Source organism: Ciconia boyciana, chromosome 8 (genome assembly GCF_034638445.1).
Source record: "Ciconia boyciana chromosome 8, ASM3463844v1, whole genome shotgun sequence".
NCBI lineage: Eukaryota > Metazoa > Chordata > Aves > Ciconiiformes > Ciconiidae > Ciconia > Ciconia boyciana.
In genome coordinates, this window is record NC_132941.1 from 3778984 (window position 1) to 3794758 (window position 15775).

Consider the following 15775-nt stretch of genomic DNA (forward strand, 5'->3'; position numbering starts at 1 on the left):
GACATTATTTTCCCCTTGAAACACTGTAAGAAAACAAATATGAAGTATTACATGACAAATTGGTATGTCCTTGTCAGAGACTGTGTAGATAACCCATGACCATTCTTATCTTGCACTTTTCAAGCTGTAACCTAGGGATTAAAGGAGTTACCTATTTGACTTATAAACAGTATCTGTATGTTAATGTACATTTATAAACAGGCTCTGTTAATGTTCTTCTCTGAAACTTTTTGTGAAGAGTTGAAACAAAGATCACAACCCTTAAGGTTCCAAAAGGACCAAGGGGTAGCCTTGACTTCTCTTCTTAAAATCCCACCCTAACAGGGAAGTTATGAACACAGCTGAGACACAAGTGATAGACACTCTCTCCCCCCAAAAAGGTAAGTAACGAACATTTCCGAAAACAAAGCCTTTTCCCTCAATAACTTAAAAATTGACAATTAAAAATTTATATACAAAAGGGTGATGAAAACAAGTTAAAATAGTGTTGTATTTCCTGATACTCACAGTCTGACAAGTGAGGCTCACTCACGGAACTCTTAGTACAGCACCCAGACCATAGGCAACAGCTGATAAAAATCGCCCCTCTGCATGAAGAGGCATTCTAGAGCATTAGCGTTTGCTGATCCCCTCGTCATTTCACACCAAGAAGGAAGCAGCAGCCACGCCAGTTTTTTATGACAAGAAGCCCTTAAGTTGCTGCCTTCTGACCAGCAGCAGAGCAAGTGTTCCTCCTGTCGCTCTCAGAGGAGCTGAGGATGCATCAGTGGAAGGAACCGCTAGTGCCCTCCTGGTGTTACATTGCTATGCACTTCCGTGGAGAGGCAGAGTCTGCATTTGCTTTTTTCCGAATGCTTTCTGTAAAAGAAAAGAGAACAGAAAGGATAAAGCCGTGGCAGGATGTGTTAATTTATCAAAGCAAAAGGAAGAGAAAGAAATGACATGTAACGGTAGCAAGGGGGCAGGGCAGGGTGGCTTCCAGCTTGTGTGAATTGGCTTCGCTTAAGTTTTCCTCTGTGTACGTTGTGTGACCACAGAATTTAAGTAGTGCTCAGTGTGAGTTATTTGAAGGAAGACAGAAGTATTACCTGCTAAATCTCTTCTTCCGATCCCCACAAGGCCTTCGTACAATCCCTTGATTGGATTTTCTCCTGCCGTGATCGCGCCATGGAGCCAGATAAGCAACATTCTGTGGCCATGCTCCCTGTAGCTTTTAGTGCCTGGCAAGGTCAAACCACAACTGAAATGCTGCACTTCACCGTGCACAGCCCTGACCAGAGTGGATTTCTGAACTGGTGGGTCTGGACATCCCGCTCTCCTCTCTGGATTTAATAGGATGCTCTAAAGTACAGTTTAGCTTAATTCCTAGTTGTGGTGTGATTGCTAGATAATGTTATACCTAACGGAGTGGGCCATGAATGAGCTTGGGCTTGTCAGACAACCTTTCATGGCAATACAGAATTTCTGCCTTCAGAGGACAGCTTAGCCCCTTGCTCGCGTCGTGCAAACTACAGGAGTCCTTACAGTAACCAAACCAGTGGGGATCTGTTTCTGAAACTCGGAACCTGCTTCTGCTAATATATCCCTTAAATTCTAAATGGGACTTTACTGCCTCCTTGGTTCAGCTCCTTAAAAGACAGAAAATAAAACCAGCAAGTTTCTTCTGACCTAGAGAACAAGAATTTTTTATTTAATTCCTGTAGCAAGGACTAACAGGTCTGGCAGTACCTCAAAAGCCGTGAGCAGTGGACCACTAACCCCATGCTTGTGTGTTTTACTCCTAGCCAAATTCCAGCATGTAGATACCTCCACATTAATTAAATACAGGATTTTGAACCTAATCTTTTGGTTGTTTCAAATAAGCCAGCTGGTTTTCTTCATGCTTTGCTATTACTGCAGACTTATCTCCTAGAAACAGTCTAAGTGAAGGAAGGAAAACATCTGGGCAGTGTTTTATACCTGTCCATTGTTGCTCAATGGCCCTAATGTGGGCATCAGTGAATTTCCAGTAATGTGCCAGCTTCTTCCATTCACCAGGTTTGAGGTACTTAGTAGCTAATCTCCACATTACTGAGCGAATGTGCTGTGTTTCCAGCCTGTGATCTTGCTTAAAGGTCAAGTGCTTTGCCACCCAGGAGTCGGAGTCGCTGTTCAGATTGTCCTGCAAAGCCAGAACAGGGGTTTCAGTCGGGATGCTGCAGATGTACCTGTCATTCTGCAGCCTCCCACGTCCTCAGCTCTGCGGGTCGCTGTGAGCTCATTCTGGCACAGCACATTTATTTTATTCTCTTTATTCTCTTGTTTCGCTCTGTTCTAATCGTGCATGTTAACAAACACTGTTAATAGCAGCTTTGCTGTGGAAGCCCATGCGGATCGCAATTTACATTTCTACAGTGCCTTTTATCTGGGGCTTGTATGCGGAATCATTTAATTAAATCTCCTCGCTCCCCTGCAACACAGGCGTAGCTGCTCATCCCCGTTTACATGCCAGACTGCAAAGAGGCTAAATGACTTTCCCTAGGGCTGCCCGGGAAGCCCATGCAAGGGCCTGATATATACAGCATTACTCCTGAAGCCACACCTGAGCAACAGGCGTACGCCCTCCTTTCCTTTCCCCGCTAGAGCACTGTCTTTCCTGGTATGGGAGGATGCCCAAAGTCTTACAAAGACGCAAGGGATGTGGTGTTTGACTGTACTATCAGCACGCTCTCTGCTCAGATTGGTTTGGGGACAGGCTTGGGGTAGGCAGGGTTTCAGATGGGGGACTGGGGCTGAGCAGCTGTGCCTTGCACATGGGGCCATGGGAGGAGAGAGACTGCTGGGCCACACTGGGAAATGCAGGAGGAACAGCCCCGGCTGTGGCGAAGTTTGAGAGGGAAGTCGGTTGTATGACTCCGACAAGAACTGATTACTCTGCTCACAAGAGGTGTCTCCCTTCCACTGTTGAAAAACTCCCCACCTCCCATTTGGTGACCTTGGGCCAAGCATTCTCCTGCTCCTTCAGTTTCTCCTTCTGGAAAAAGGAACTAAGCTACCCCAACTCCCTTCTACAGGGCGTTGGGAACAGCTGCCAAAGAATCTTTGAAAACCCCTGTTCCCTTCAGCGCAGCCTGGGGTTTTTAATAACAGAGGCTTTTTTAAATAAAGGAAGCCTTAAGTAGATGTTGTTGGCATGGTGAGGACTCTTGTTTTTCTTAAGTAAGGTGATGAAAGTAGAGGTCAGGCTGTCACAGGATGTCCTGTATTTCTTTTCCTTTTGACAGCTGGTAATGTGGAGTCTCAATGGAGAGGATAAAGTTATATCTGCCCTGGAAAACGCAGGGGATGGTGGTGTAAGCTACTCACCTTTTCCCATTTGTAAAACCGATCGGCTTTGATAATCATGTCCACCAAGTTGATGTGATTGCCTCGGGCGGCGACATCCAGAGATGTTTTCCCTTGCTGCAATTAGAAGGGGAAAAATGAGCTGGAAAAGACCTTGCACGCTTAGGAGGTACAACCTCCATGTCCACCCGGCAGTCTGTAGTAGCAGGCAGCATGGCCTATTGAGCAACGCACCCAGCCGGGATGAAGGGCCCCTATTCTCCACCTGTAAACACCTCGAATGTGAGCTAGCTTCGAGCTACTGCGTGCAGGGCATGGGGAGTCATTTTCTAGGCTCTGCAGCATCTCCTCTGTTGCCCCAGGGGATCTGCCCGTTTGGCAGGAGTGCTTAGGAATGCATCCCATAACCCACAGTGGATGGCAGGGTGCTTTCAGGCTCTCAGCAATATGGGTGCAGCTGTCAAAGGACCAGCTCAGCAGTACAATCCAAGGCATTTTACAGCCTTTTGCACAGCAGGTTTGCTGACACATGAAACTGAAGTGATTTATACAACCTCCTTAATTTTATAGGCTCCACATATGCATGATTAGAAACGGCCTCCTAGGAGAAGCACAGGCTGATGGGACTATGAATATGTAACTACGCTCCTTACATGAACATGATTTTGGATTGGGCATGGGGGGGATTTGTATTTGTGTCTAAAAGCGTATAGCAGAAAGGAACAAGATGTGAAAGTTGCATGAAGGAAAGCGAGGCAGCCCAGCCATCAGGCACACCAGTGAGAATGGTTCTAGCCTCAGATGTGAGCAGAAACCCAGTTTCACACAGAAAAGTGTGAATGTGTTCCCTGCGCTGAGTCTCACTGTGGTTCCACAAACTGCTGGAAGGTGGCAAACACTCACTGCAGCTGAAGGCCGTTTCAGCCAGGTGGCTTCGAGTCTGTATGTGCTTTAACTCACTGCGAATGGCAGACATTATTTTAATCCCTCCCCAAGCCCCCTTCAGCATTTTCTGAGCGCACACCACGCTTTCAGGCTGCATGCAAGTTGCCTGATTCCTCTGGAATTCCTTTCGTTGATTTAATTTGAGAGCAAAAGCCCTGGACACCAGTGCCAGATCTATTCCAACCACATACTTTTAACCTATTAAAACATGTGTGCTTGAGGTATATTAGTTATCATTATTCAAGAAGATGTTTGATATTAATGTGCATGATAGCACAAGTAGAAGTAGAAGGAACTAGAACAACTCTGAGAAGAAAAAGTTTGCTCATTGTGTGAACTGTTTTCTACCTTCCTAAGAACCATTCACTTCTTTCCTGGAAAACACATCAAAATAACCTACTCAGCAGTGTTTCCAGGCCTTATCCCTGGAAATATCCAGATTTAATATTATTACTAGCCTTCCTTGAAAATTATGAAAAACAGTGGCAAAGACCATCCATATTTTCCCTCCATACCCCCACATAATCTGTTCAACCCATGGAGACATTTACCTTGTCTGTTAGCTTCAGATTAACTCCTGCAATGAGAATCAACTCGGCAATGTCCTGCCTGCCATGCTCCGCAGCGATATGGAGTGAGGTCTGCTGCCTCTGCAGAAGGAGGGTGAAAGGACTAAATTTCAGAGAAGGACAAGCGTGAGTCTGGAAGGATAGGACAGAACAATACCAAAAGGAAGCGCTGTAAGAACGCTGTCAGCTCTGCTCTCCTTTCCCCTCTATCCCTTTTTAAACTGAGGGCCAAACACCCTCCTGCCTCAAAATGGAGTTGGGTTCCTCAGGCTGAGCAGAACTGGTCTGTCCCTGTCCCAGCACCACCACTAGGAAGCCTCCCTGATAATATTCCAGTCTAAAGAAGGAACCTCTTCAGTTCAATAAAGCTCCCTAGGGTCACTTATAGGACTATATTATTTCCTGTTATTTAAACAATTTCTGTAGGCAGATAGTTTGGCCAAGAGAGGAAAGGACCTTTGCCAATTCTTTGTTCCTGGGACACAGGGCCGGGTTAATATGTATGCACTGTACACTGTATGCACCTTGAGATTGTTTAATGGAAACAACTAAAATCAAATACAAAATGTGGCAATCTTATGGTGTCACCTGGAGAGAACATCACTACAAGAATGAACATTAACCGAAACATTACAAAGAAGTTACACATTTGTTAGCAAAGCCCCTCATTCACAAAATTACAATTTGGTGAGACAACCAGCTACCTCCAGGTTTGCCTCCCATTCTCAGCCCCCCAAACATTTTGCAGAATATCTTCCAGGCTGAAATTTCTCCCCCCTGCTTCCAGCAGGGATGAGAGAGTCTGACTATGCAATGTCTCTGTGCACAGGTCCCAGGGACATGGCATAGCCTATGTGCTGAATGCCACCAAGCGATTACTTCACTGCAACACTCAGAATCATTTCACAGGTTTCATGTTTCCTAAGTTGCACTTCCAGGTTTTCCCTATTTTAAAGCACTCCTCTTTAATCCTGTGCCCAAAGTGATCAAATCCCCCATGAAATGGGTTCACATTTCAAAGACAAAGAACAGGAGCTGCAGTCTTACATTATCTGGAATGTCAAGGTCACACTCTGCGTTGATGAAGAGCTTCACCATGGCTGGGAAGTTCTGCAGTACTGCAATGTGTGTCGCTGATGCGTTTTGCTGTGGAAAAAAGACCCTCTGCTTAGGAAAAGCTTAGCCCATGGCACCGAAAGGACCATGCAGTGCCCAGCATGTCTTATTCTAAGACAGCTGCCAGCCTGGACTGGGGGCGGAGTGAGGATACTGCCCCATAAGCACAGACCCCACAGCAGCACTGGTCCTTGCAGAGTTGCTTTGTGCTCTTGAACAGCTCCGCAAACTGGTTTTGCCTTTTTGTAAGTGATGAGAGCATTAAGCAGGACTTACATGATTAACAGCGTCTGTGTGGATTCCTGCATCCATGAGGATCCTGGCTATCTCCTCATAGCCATGCAGCGCTGCGTAATGAAGGCAATTCATCTTCTTCTGAGAGGCACATCAGAAGAGATGGGTATTAGTCAGGGTTTCTTCTCAGAAGCTGCAGTTCATACAGACTGTCCACAGAGATCTCCCTGCTTCCCTCCTGCAAGAGCCTCATGCCCCCATACTGACAAATTCGTAGAGATTGTCTCCACAGCCACACCAGGCCCAGCACACCTTCACCCGCCTCTTTGTACAAAGCCATTTGTGCATTCCTCTGGACTCCCTCTGCTGTTTCTGAAGCGCTGGGCTCCACACGACCTCACCTGATAACAGGAGCCATCCCTGGGAGGCCACAGGTCTGGGCAAAAATCCACAAAGTAGTGTCTGGAAATGGAATCACCTCCACAGAGCTCACCTGGGTTTGGGCATTGACATCGGCACCTGCTTCCAAGAGCAGCTTCACACAGTCACTGTGACCCCCTTCAGCAGCCAGGTGCAGAGCTGTAAGTCCCTCCTGGACAAGGCAAAAAAGGAGACAAACAGCTTTTCTGTAGACAAGGCCAAGACAGATCAGCGGAATAAGCAAGCCTCTACCCTGTCTTCTGAATCCATGACATGTTAAAATACCAATTCTGAGGGCCAGGGTGACCGTTAGGAAAATAAAGGACACAATTATCTGCCACCAACGTATCAGAGTACTGCTCTGTCCTTATGCCACTGGAAACAGCTGGCCCATGGGCCACAAGACAGACATCGTGGTCATCATCTTTTCTCCCCTTCAGCCCATTAGCAAACAAAAAAGGATCTCACGTGGACAATGAAGACAAACCATTTTCCTAGAGTAGCCCAGAAACAGCCATAGGCAGAACTGGAAGCCTGTGGCCCTCGACCACTGGTTCTTCCTTCTGAGGGAGAGATTTCCCCCAGAAATTTCTTTACAAGAAACAAGCAGAATTCCTATCTGGTTTTATTATTGCTCTTCGCACAAAAGGCAGCTCATCTGGGGGAAGACAAATGCTACCAGAGTTACCGCAGAAGGTGGTTTCCCTTTTCTTTCAGATCTTAATCACAATCAAATACACTTTTCAAAGACAGTAACCAAATAAGACTAAAAAAAATGCTGATAAACTTAATTGGGAGTGTGCCCTGGAATAAATAAAACAGCGTTATTAAGCCAATATTTGCTATCTAAATCATTAACTATGTTTCAGCCACATAATTTTCCAAAGTAGGTCTATCAAAGAGAGATCTCAAACAGAAGGTCCATATGTTCAGTGACTAAGTCAATACTATAAAGCATAGTGAAGTTTAGTTTAAAACACGCTCAATAACCATTTAGTCACTTGAATGTACAAGGGTCAGGGAGAAAAAGGGAGATTAAATGGAGTGATAAGGTAGGCCAGCAGATACAGCAGGAAGAAAAGGCAACACTTTAGAATTGGATATTGGTCCAAGAAGGATGTTGCTTTTCACTGATATTCTGCAAGTGTGACCTGCGTTTACACACGTACGCTTTAGATAAAATCAGCTATTTTCTAAACCTCTCCTGTCAATACTGACTATTCAGCCTGATGACTGTGGCAGGAGAGTATTTCTAGGGAGGGAAAGGGCGAAACTGATGTGGTTTTAATTCCATTTAAATGTACTTACTAAGTCCTTTTCGTCAAGGTCCACTCCAACATCTATAATCTTCTGCAGCACAGAGAGATGTCCATTTTTAGCAGCTAAATGCAACGCTGTATTTTCTTCCTGAAAGTAAACATCACTTCATATATACATGCATCACAGGACTGAGTGTTCATACACCACAACTTTGCACAGAGTATATCCAGTGTGACTGAAAAGGAGGTTGTAACCAGCAGTAGGAGTCTGAAACAGTCTTCTAATGGGTGTAGCAGGGAGGTAAGAAATCCAGCTACCTTAAACTGGAGCACAGTCCACCAGGTGTGTATCCTGTATTGCTGTGTATCCTGTCTGAAAAGTGCTGGAGAGAAATCCAACACAGACTGAGATGCAAATGGTTTCCAAGTGGATAGGGAAGAAAAGCCCTGGCATACCACAAGCATAGTGACAACTGCTGACAACTTGCCTGCATGAGCCTCATTTGGTATCCTGTTCCCTGACTTTCACATCCTCTAATCCTTGAACTTTACCTCCCTTGTGTGTGGTTTTATGCCCATACCTTGTCTTTGGCACTGTGAGAACAACCCAGTCGAATTAGGAACTCCACCACCTCCAGCTGCCCATACTCTGCAGCCAGGTGAAACGCTGTCCTGTCCATCTTTGAAAGGAAACAGAAAGAAATACAGTCCAAGAAAGACTCAGAAAGCACAAGATTAGATCATCTGCTGCAAGCAATATAATAATGCCTTGGGTGAGAACCCAGTCCACAGGGGGAAAAAGTGCTGGACTTCAAAAATAGTTATCTTTTATTCTGCTGTTAACTTTTATTCTGCTTTACATTTAGGATGCCCCTAACAAAACAAGGTGAACGGAATTACCCACTGGGGCTAACAACTGCAAGCACTTTGGTCTAGCCAAACACTGGAGAATAGATCTTTTCAGTGTTTATTTCATACAAATAGTTTACTAAAAGGATAATAAATAGGTTACTAAAAGCAACTAAGGATAAAAAAATGGAATTAATATCTGAGATCCCAGTTATCGAGTGAGTCAGAACCCCTTTTGGGGAAAGGGGGAAAGGCAGATCTCTTGTTGCCTCATTTAACTCACAAGCATCAGAGTGGGGATCACTCTAGGAACCATGAAGGCCAGGGAATGGAAAAGAGTGTGCGTCAGCTCCTGTGTGTGCTCCTACGCTGTCTTCAGGAACAGATCAGCTAATGCTGGAACATGCTGGGAGAGGGTTACCCTGGGTTATTGCTTACCTACAATACATCAGCTGGAGCATCAGCTGCACAAGAAGACACTGAAATTCCTGAATTCATTCTGCAAAAGGCTACATTGGAAAGCCTTGGCTGCTGAAGCTTGATCAGAGCCAGAATCTTCATCATCCCTAAGCCCCCCTCCACAGGAGGGCCAGAGCCTGTGTGGGATAACCTTGGTTCTCCAGGAGTAGCATCTGACTCTGACTCTCTTCCCAAGACCAAGGGAAACATCCCTGCTAAGCTCAGCAGAGCAAGATCAGACCTCGTGAAACAAAGCAGTGAAGAGCCTTCCTACCTTGTCTGTCGTATCCACAGACATGTCCTCCAGGTCCTCCATGATGAACTCCATCACCTGGATGTGTCCCCTCTGAGCCGCACAGTGGAGCAGGTTCCTACCATTCTGGAGAGGAGATAAAGGACCATTCACTTAACAAGTCCAAGACTGCAGGACAGTCCCTTTTAACAACCTGCTCCTGTTAGCAAAGACCTGTTCCATGCCTCCCTGAACCTCTAGGGCTAAACTAGCTTGTGCTGCAGACAGCAAGTTATGACTGAAGTATTAATGACCCTTTTCCCAACCAAGGTCTATTTTAAAATACATGGACTGCTGATTCACTAAACCCATTTCCCATTTCTGTAACACCTTCCACATCACCACTGCACAAACATGAGCTGAGAAAGCCATGTACATCTCTATAGCTACAATTATTACACCTGTTTTAGGAATAAAGCAGAAGTGCAGATGGCAGTCCCCATAGCAGATGCTGTCACACACGATTACCTTAGCTCACAGGTAAGCCTCTCTCTCTCCCCCCTGTCACTGTCTGGAGCTGTGTGATAGACCCACGTAGGAGGGAGACTCTCTCACCCTATTGACACAGTTAATCTTGGCCCCAGCATTGATGAGGATCTGCAGGACACGGAGGTGGCCAAACCAGGCAGACAGGAGAAGCGCATTCATTCCAAACTGGGCGGAAGAGAAGAGAGATACTTACAGATAAACTGCAGCCACCACCATCCCCACCCTGGAGGGAAGCTGTTCCTCTAGCTTCATGAAGTTTCCCAAATATTTTTGCTTCTCTCTGGGGGTTTTTTAGCCCCACTTTCTCCAATTACTATTATTCCTGCCACAGATGGTCACAGCAGCTGAGCAGAGACCTGCCTCTTGACTGCCACTTCCTAGTCGATGGTGTGTATTAGCCTGGTTGTTATGGGGGAGAGAGAACTTGCTGGCTGTCACTGTCTTCCCACAAGCCTCAACAACACAACCAGAAGGTGGCAAGCATCCCCATGCTATACAGAAAACTTCACAGATTCTACCAGCCTACGTCCCGGTCACTGTGCATGCAAGGAAAAGGCCAAAAGACAGAGCACAGACGTATCTGAAAACAAGGCTTGCTCCAGACAGGCAACTGCACCTGCCTCAGCAGAGAAGCCACAGCTTCCCAAGCACTGCAATGCCTTGTGCCACCCACCTAGGCTAAAGGTGCGGTCTGTAACTGCCAGCCCAGCACCCAGTCCCCGGTGCTCCCCCAACACAGAACACATTTGCAGGACACACAAGGCAGATTCGCCTTCATACACTGTCTTCATCATCCACTGGGACATTATGATCCAGGAGCAGTCGCACAGCATCCACGTTCCCTGCTCCTGCGGCCCAGTGCAGGGCAGTCCGGTCTGTCTGGAAGGGAAGGAAGGAGAGAGGGAAGGCTGAGATATGCAGAGTGCGTGTGTATCCACCAGCCTTCCTGAAGGCCAAAATCTCCTTTGCCATCCATAGAGCCAGAATTTCCCGCACTGTGCAGGGTTTTCTTTGGACATAGCCCTCTGTCTCTTTGCTGTCTTGTCAGGCAGATAGTGACCTCTGTTAGTCACCTTCTACTCAGAAACTGCAGTTACGGACTATAACAACAGCACAGGAATGAGAAATATCGCTGACCATGGATGGACAGATTGAAACAGTAGGGATGGGCGCAATCCTGTATTTCCAGGAACCTACTCGTCAACAAGGGGAGACCTGCACCAGGAACTGAGTTAGTCCCACAGCCTTGGCATATAAAGATAGCAAAATCAAAGCCTTTCACTCCAGCCACGTGTATCTGGCACACCGGTTCCAAGAGGAACCATAAATTATCACCTCCCTCAACACTTGCAACTTTTCAGTCTGGCCAGGATGACAGTGCTGTGGGTTCCAGTGTTTTGTGAAACTGCTCAGTTGCTACAGGCCCTATTTAGCACTGGGCAGTGTATTTCAAAGCTTTAACCAATTGAGGAGAGTAGCGTTAAGGAGCTGCAGTTCTGAAACACACCCTCAGCACTTCCTGCAGCTTAGAGGTGGAAAAACCCAGGACTTACATTGGTTTTGGCTTTGATGTCGACCCCTCTCCTGATGAGCTCCTCCATCCTGGCCGTGTCATTACGCTTTGCCGCATCATGGAATTCCTTCTCTGAATGAAGCACTGCAGCAGAGACAGAACAGCAGGCCTTAAAACAGTGCTGGCAGGGAGCATGGAGCAGCATGCCCCAGCAAACCTCCCCTTCATCTCACTGGCCCTGGTGACTTCAGGGAAGGATGACTGCAGAAAGATTCTTCCAGCAAGAATCCCAGCCCTACAGACGTTGGCATGCTTGCTGGATTCATCCTCTCCCACGATCTCCCGTTCCGAGTACCCCTGTGCCACATCAGTGTTCTTCCAGTCCTACTAGCTTCTCTTCTAATTCAGTGTTTGCATGGACTTGCTCCAGCCCCAAAACCTTTCGATCCATCAGGTCTGGCATCCTCCGAGGCCCAGTGCCAGTGTGAGGGCTCAGGCAGATGACCCAGACCCTTTCCCCCATCCCTCCACTTACATCCCCCTGCTCTACAAGGAGGCGTTTACACATGGTCCTGCTGTGCCCCTTCAGGCAACCTGAATCAGCCAAGGAGCACAAAACTGCTAGCCTGGCCTGTGATTAGTGTTGCATCCCTTAATAGACCGTGGCAGTTCTGCACATAATTTACCACAACCAGCAGTATTTGTCCTGCACAGTTAGGCACAATTTAAGGGTGTTTACGCTCCATGCTGGGCCTTGCCCCAGCAATCTTCTCCTTGATCGAACAAACCTTCCTGCCAAGAAACGAGAGAAGGCTGTGACTCTGAGCCTGCTGCAGCCCCACAGGGAGGCTCTCAAGGTTTTTGGCAAGGCTGGTGTCAGTCTTTGTTGGACTCAGTCTCCACCCTAATGCTTTTGGGGAATTGTTTCAAGAAGTGCTTGAGTCAGACCCTCAGCCTGTCACAGCCCGCTGGAGAGCTGGCTCAGGTCCTCTGCTCTCTTCTACATTTCTGCAGATCTCAGGCCACAGTTTGAGGATAGCAGGGGCTCAACGCAACTTCAGTTTGTATCAACATATCAACTCGACACTAACCACGTGCCATACAAGAGGCATCAAAACACATTATTGTTCCCATTCCACCACACTGAGGAGATAAACAGGAGATTTGCTGTTTAAATAGCACTACCGCATTTCTCTCTGAAGGGCACAGAAGAAAGACACCCCTACTGTGGACTCTTAGGGCAGGAGAGGTATAACCTCATCCTCCAATTTCTGTTCCTCTTACCTTCAAACAAAAACCTTTAGCTCAAGAAAAACACGAATAACACAAATCTTAATACCAGACAGGATCATTCAAGAGCGTTGGACCTGCTGCTACAATGAAGGCAGTAGGATCTGGACACCGATTTCTGCAGGAACAGTATATTGAGACCCTGTTCTCATCTGGTCCGGTGTGTTAACGGGACTGCATTTCCACATGGCATGGACCCTTCATTTGAGAGGAAATATCAGCAGAATTTGGGAAAAAACTGTGGATTTTACGTTAATTATTAACACCAACAGCTACACACATACTACCTCCTTGCAAATGCTTATTTCTGTTCAGTGGAGTAAATCCTATGTTTCAGTTAAGCAAATGTTGCTGCCCCTGCTCTCCAGGTGACAGATGCTCTTACATTTTACGATCGCACAAAGCATCATTGTCAAGAGATGCCAAACCGCCCCTTGGCTTATTTATTCTTTCCTCTACCTGTGCAGATACAGTAACAAACCTTGCGTCGCTAAGGCTGTAGAAGCCGCAGTTTATTTATTCTCAGCAACACACAGGAAACAATTTGACAGTCTGAGTTTCCTACTTAGTGTTCACACATGCGAAGCTAGCCCTGTAAATGTAAATGCACTCCTCGTCTTGGCATGCACCTGTCCAACAGCAGCATTTCAATAGATATTTAGTGGTTTTTCCTTCTCTTTCACGCTCAGGTTCTGGGGTATTTCATACCTTATAGTACTGCATATGAATTCAGTTATCCTAAACAGTGTGGAAAACAATTTAAGTGATTTACCTTCAGTGCAATGCACCAACTCACAGGCAGCTTATTATGCAAGAAATTTAAAAAAGCAGCAAAGGAGATGAAAGGCATGCAAAGAAATGCACTAAAACTGTCCGCTGGGCTCTACCTGAGGCTGCAGGACACAAAGACAACCCAGTACGGCCAGGGACTGGTCGATAAAGGGGACCAAAACGCCGAAGCGGGGGGTACTGGCATTATTTGCAGCATCTTAGGGGTACAGGATGCTTTGAGGCAAAAGCAGTCTCGATGCCCGCACAGGTAATACACCTAGTTTGTTTCTGAATGGATTTTTAAACGTCTTGTTATTTAAAGCATCTCGGCCCTGCCCCCACAGCCTCCCCCGGGCCCGGGAGAGGCCGGGGCCGCGCCCGCCCTCTCCCGCCACACAAATCCCCCCCCCGCCCCGCTGGGGCAGCCCCCGCCTCGCCCCCACTCACGGCTGTCGCCCTCCGACGCCAGGTCGTCCCCCATGCCGCGGCCCGGCGGCCCCGCCAGCCCGCCGCCGCCGCCTCAGGGCGGGCTGACAGGCCCAGCCCCGCCGGCTCAGGGCGGGCTGACAGGGCCGGCCCCGCCGCCTCAGGGCGGGCTGACTGCCGCCGCCCCGCCGGCTCACGGGAGGGCGGACTGCCGCCGCCCCGCAGCTTCACGGGCGAGCTGACTGCCGCCGCCGCAGAGCGCCTCTTTAACTGTTATTTAAAGGGAAATAAAATAAAATAAATCTTCTTCCCGACAAACGGTGTTTTCGGGCTGTTTTGGGATGAGTTGAAAGAGAAAATCCAGCTACCGCCATTTCGGTCAGGGGGCCGCACGGCTGTTACCTAGGCCAGTGCTGCCGTTTACCTCAGCATGGCTCGGCTCAGTGCTGCTACTTTGAGGCTGTGGGTGGTTTAATTCTGTTTCAAACCGATTTGGGAAGAGACGGATTTCTATTCTGTGGGAAATATGGCGTGGGTTGTTGGGGTTGTTTTCCTGAAGCAGGGTTCAGGGTTTGGCATTTCCTGGGGATGAGGTGCTCTCATCTACCACACAGCCGGGACACGGCAGTGGGTGCAGGAGGGAGTTAAAAGTGCTCTTCACTCAGAGTTTTAGTTAATTTTGTTTCAGCATCTGGGTCTGGTTTTGTCTTTTATTTTCTTTTCCATTTTGATAGCATGAGCGGGAAGCAACCAGGCAGTGGCTGAGCTGAGGCGGGGGGAGAATCAGATCTGCTTCGGGGAGGTCTGAGGTAGGCAGGAAAAAAAAGGTCCAAAACAGCGCGAAAAATTCCAGAACTGGGTGCTTGGTCCTGTCAGTGTTGTCTGTCTCCAGGCTGGAGAGATGCTGCTGCCTTTTCACAAAGGACCAGGTAGTGGCTCTTCTGGCAGCAAATCTTTCCTGGAGCTACACGGGGGCCACTCTTTCTGCCACAGCCATTTCAGTTCAGCCTGTGCAAGGTCTCTGGCATGGGTCTGGCCCCCCCCAGCTTTCTCCCCGTATCTAATTTGTCAGGGTAAGTGTGGCACACGAGTGTTCCCTGCTCCTTACATTTTCTAGCTTTTCCTGTGTTTGCTTGCATTCAGTCTTGCCATGGATATGGGGTGACACATTGAGTGACACTTTGGGTTGATTCAGTAAATGCTGTTTGTTGGCCTTCAAACACATAGGAGGGTGGTGCGAGGAGAAATGAATAACCTGTTCTGTAAAGCCAGGATGGGCAGGACTGGGAGGCATGAGCTTTAAATCATGGTAGGCAGGACTTTGGTTTCTCCTGTGTATGGCTTCCCAGTGGCCAAGACAGCAAGGGGGAGCTGACTGCAGAAAGGGGGTTTCTTTGCCGCCGGTCACAGGATAGGAATGGTGGCCTTGCAAGGACCCTTCCAGCCCCACTACTCTGGTTTCTCGACTTAGTGCTTGCAGCATCAGCTTTGCATTCCCTGTCTGTACCGTGCTGGCCTGTGTCAGACTTGGTCCTTGTCATGGGCTCCTCTCTCTTCTTCGGCAGGACTCCCTGGAGGAGCCTCTCCGTCCTCTCCAGCCTCGCTGTACCGCGGATTTTGGCTGCCAGCACACACCGATCCCGGCGGCCACATGATGGTGCCAGTGCTGTTCACCTGCCACGATTTGCTGCAGCGAGCAATGAATTCCAGGGTGCAGATGGGGCTGTTCCCTGGGCTCAGGCCAGTTTTGGGGGACACCCCTGTCCGAGGACCCTTGTGCGGGTCTGTGCTGCTCCTGCGAGAGAGCGCGGGGTGTGGG

At 47.9% G+C, this 15775-nt stretch overlaps 1 protein-coding gene across 4 annotated transcripts; it reads right to left on the minus strand.

Annotated features, from left to right (window-relative positions):
- Positions 1–5: 5 nt before the first annotated feature.
- ANKDD1A (ankyrin repeat and death domain containing 1A) lies at positions 6–14099 on the minus strand. 4 transcript variants are annotated; one of them, XM_072870461.1, is made up of 16 exons: positions 13978–14093; positions 12809–12957; positions 11510–11613; positions 10716–10835; positions 10023–10121; positions 9450–9554; positions 8449–8547; positions 7917–8015; positions 6682–6780; positions 6231–6329; positions 5886–5984; positions 4821–4970; positions 3346–3441; positions 1960–2161; positions 1089–1220; positions 7–858 (listed from the first exon to the last, which is right to left on the minus strand). In XM_072870461.1, the coding sequence occupies exons 5-16, from the start codon at positions 10113–10115 to the stop codon at positions 797–799; spliced, it is 1335 nt and encodes a 444-aa protein (XP_072726562.1). In that variant the 5' UTR covers positions 10116–10121; positions 10716–10835; positions 11510–11613; positions 12809–12957; positions 13978–14093; the 3' UTR covers positions 7–796. The 4 variants fall into 4 exon arrangements, with proteins under 4 accessions (XP_072726560.1, XP_072726562.1, XP_072726563.1 ...); XM_072870459.1 differs by lacking the exon at positions 12809–12957 and having other exon boundaries at positions 6–858; positions 10737–10835; positions 13978–14099; XM_072870460.1 differs by lacking the exon at positions 12809–12957 and having other exon boundaries at positions 8–858; positions 4821–4919; positions 10737–10835; positions 13978–14099.
- Between the last annotated feature and the right edge of the window lie 1676 nt (positions 14100–15775).

What these genes read in the sequence shown, in the direction of transcription:
- ANKDD1A (XM_072870459.1), bottom strand. Translation starts at nt 14,011, where the DNA reads ATGGGGGACGACCTGGCGTCGGAGGGCGACAGCC. An exon ending in ATGTCAATGCCCAAACCCAG is followed by an intron (nt 6,330 to 6,681) that starts GTGAGCTCTGTG and finishes TGTGCCTCTCAG; the next exon opens with AAGAAGATGAATTGCCTTCA. An exon ending in ATCTGAAGCTAACAGACAAG is followed by an intron (nt 3,442 to 4,820) that starts GTAAATGTCTCC and finishes TTCTAATTGCAG; the next exon opens with CAAGGGAAAACATCTCTGGA.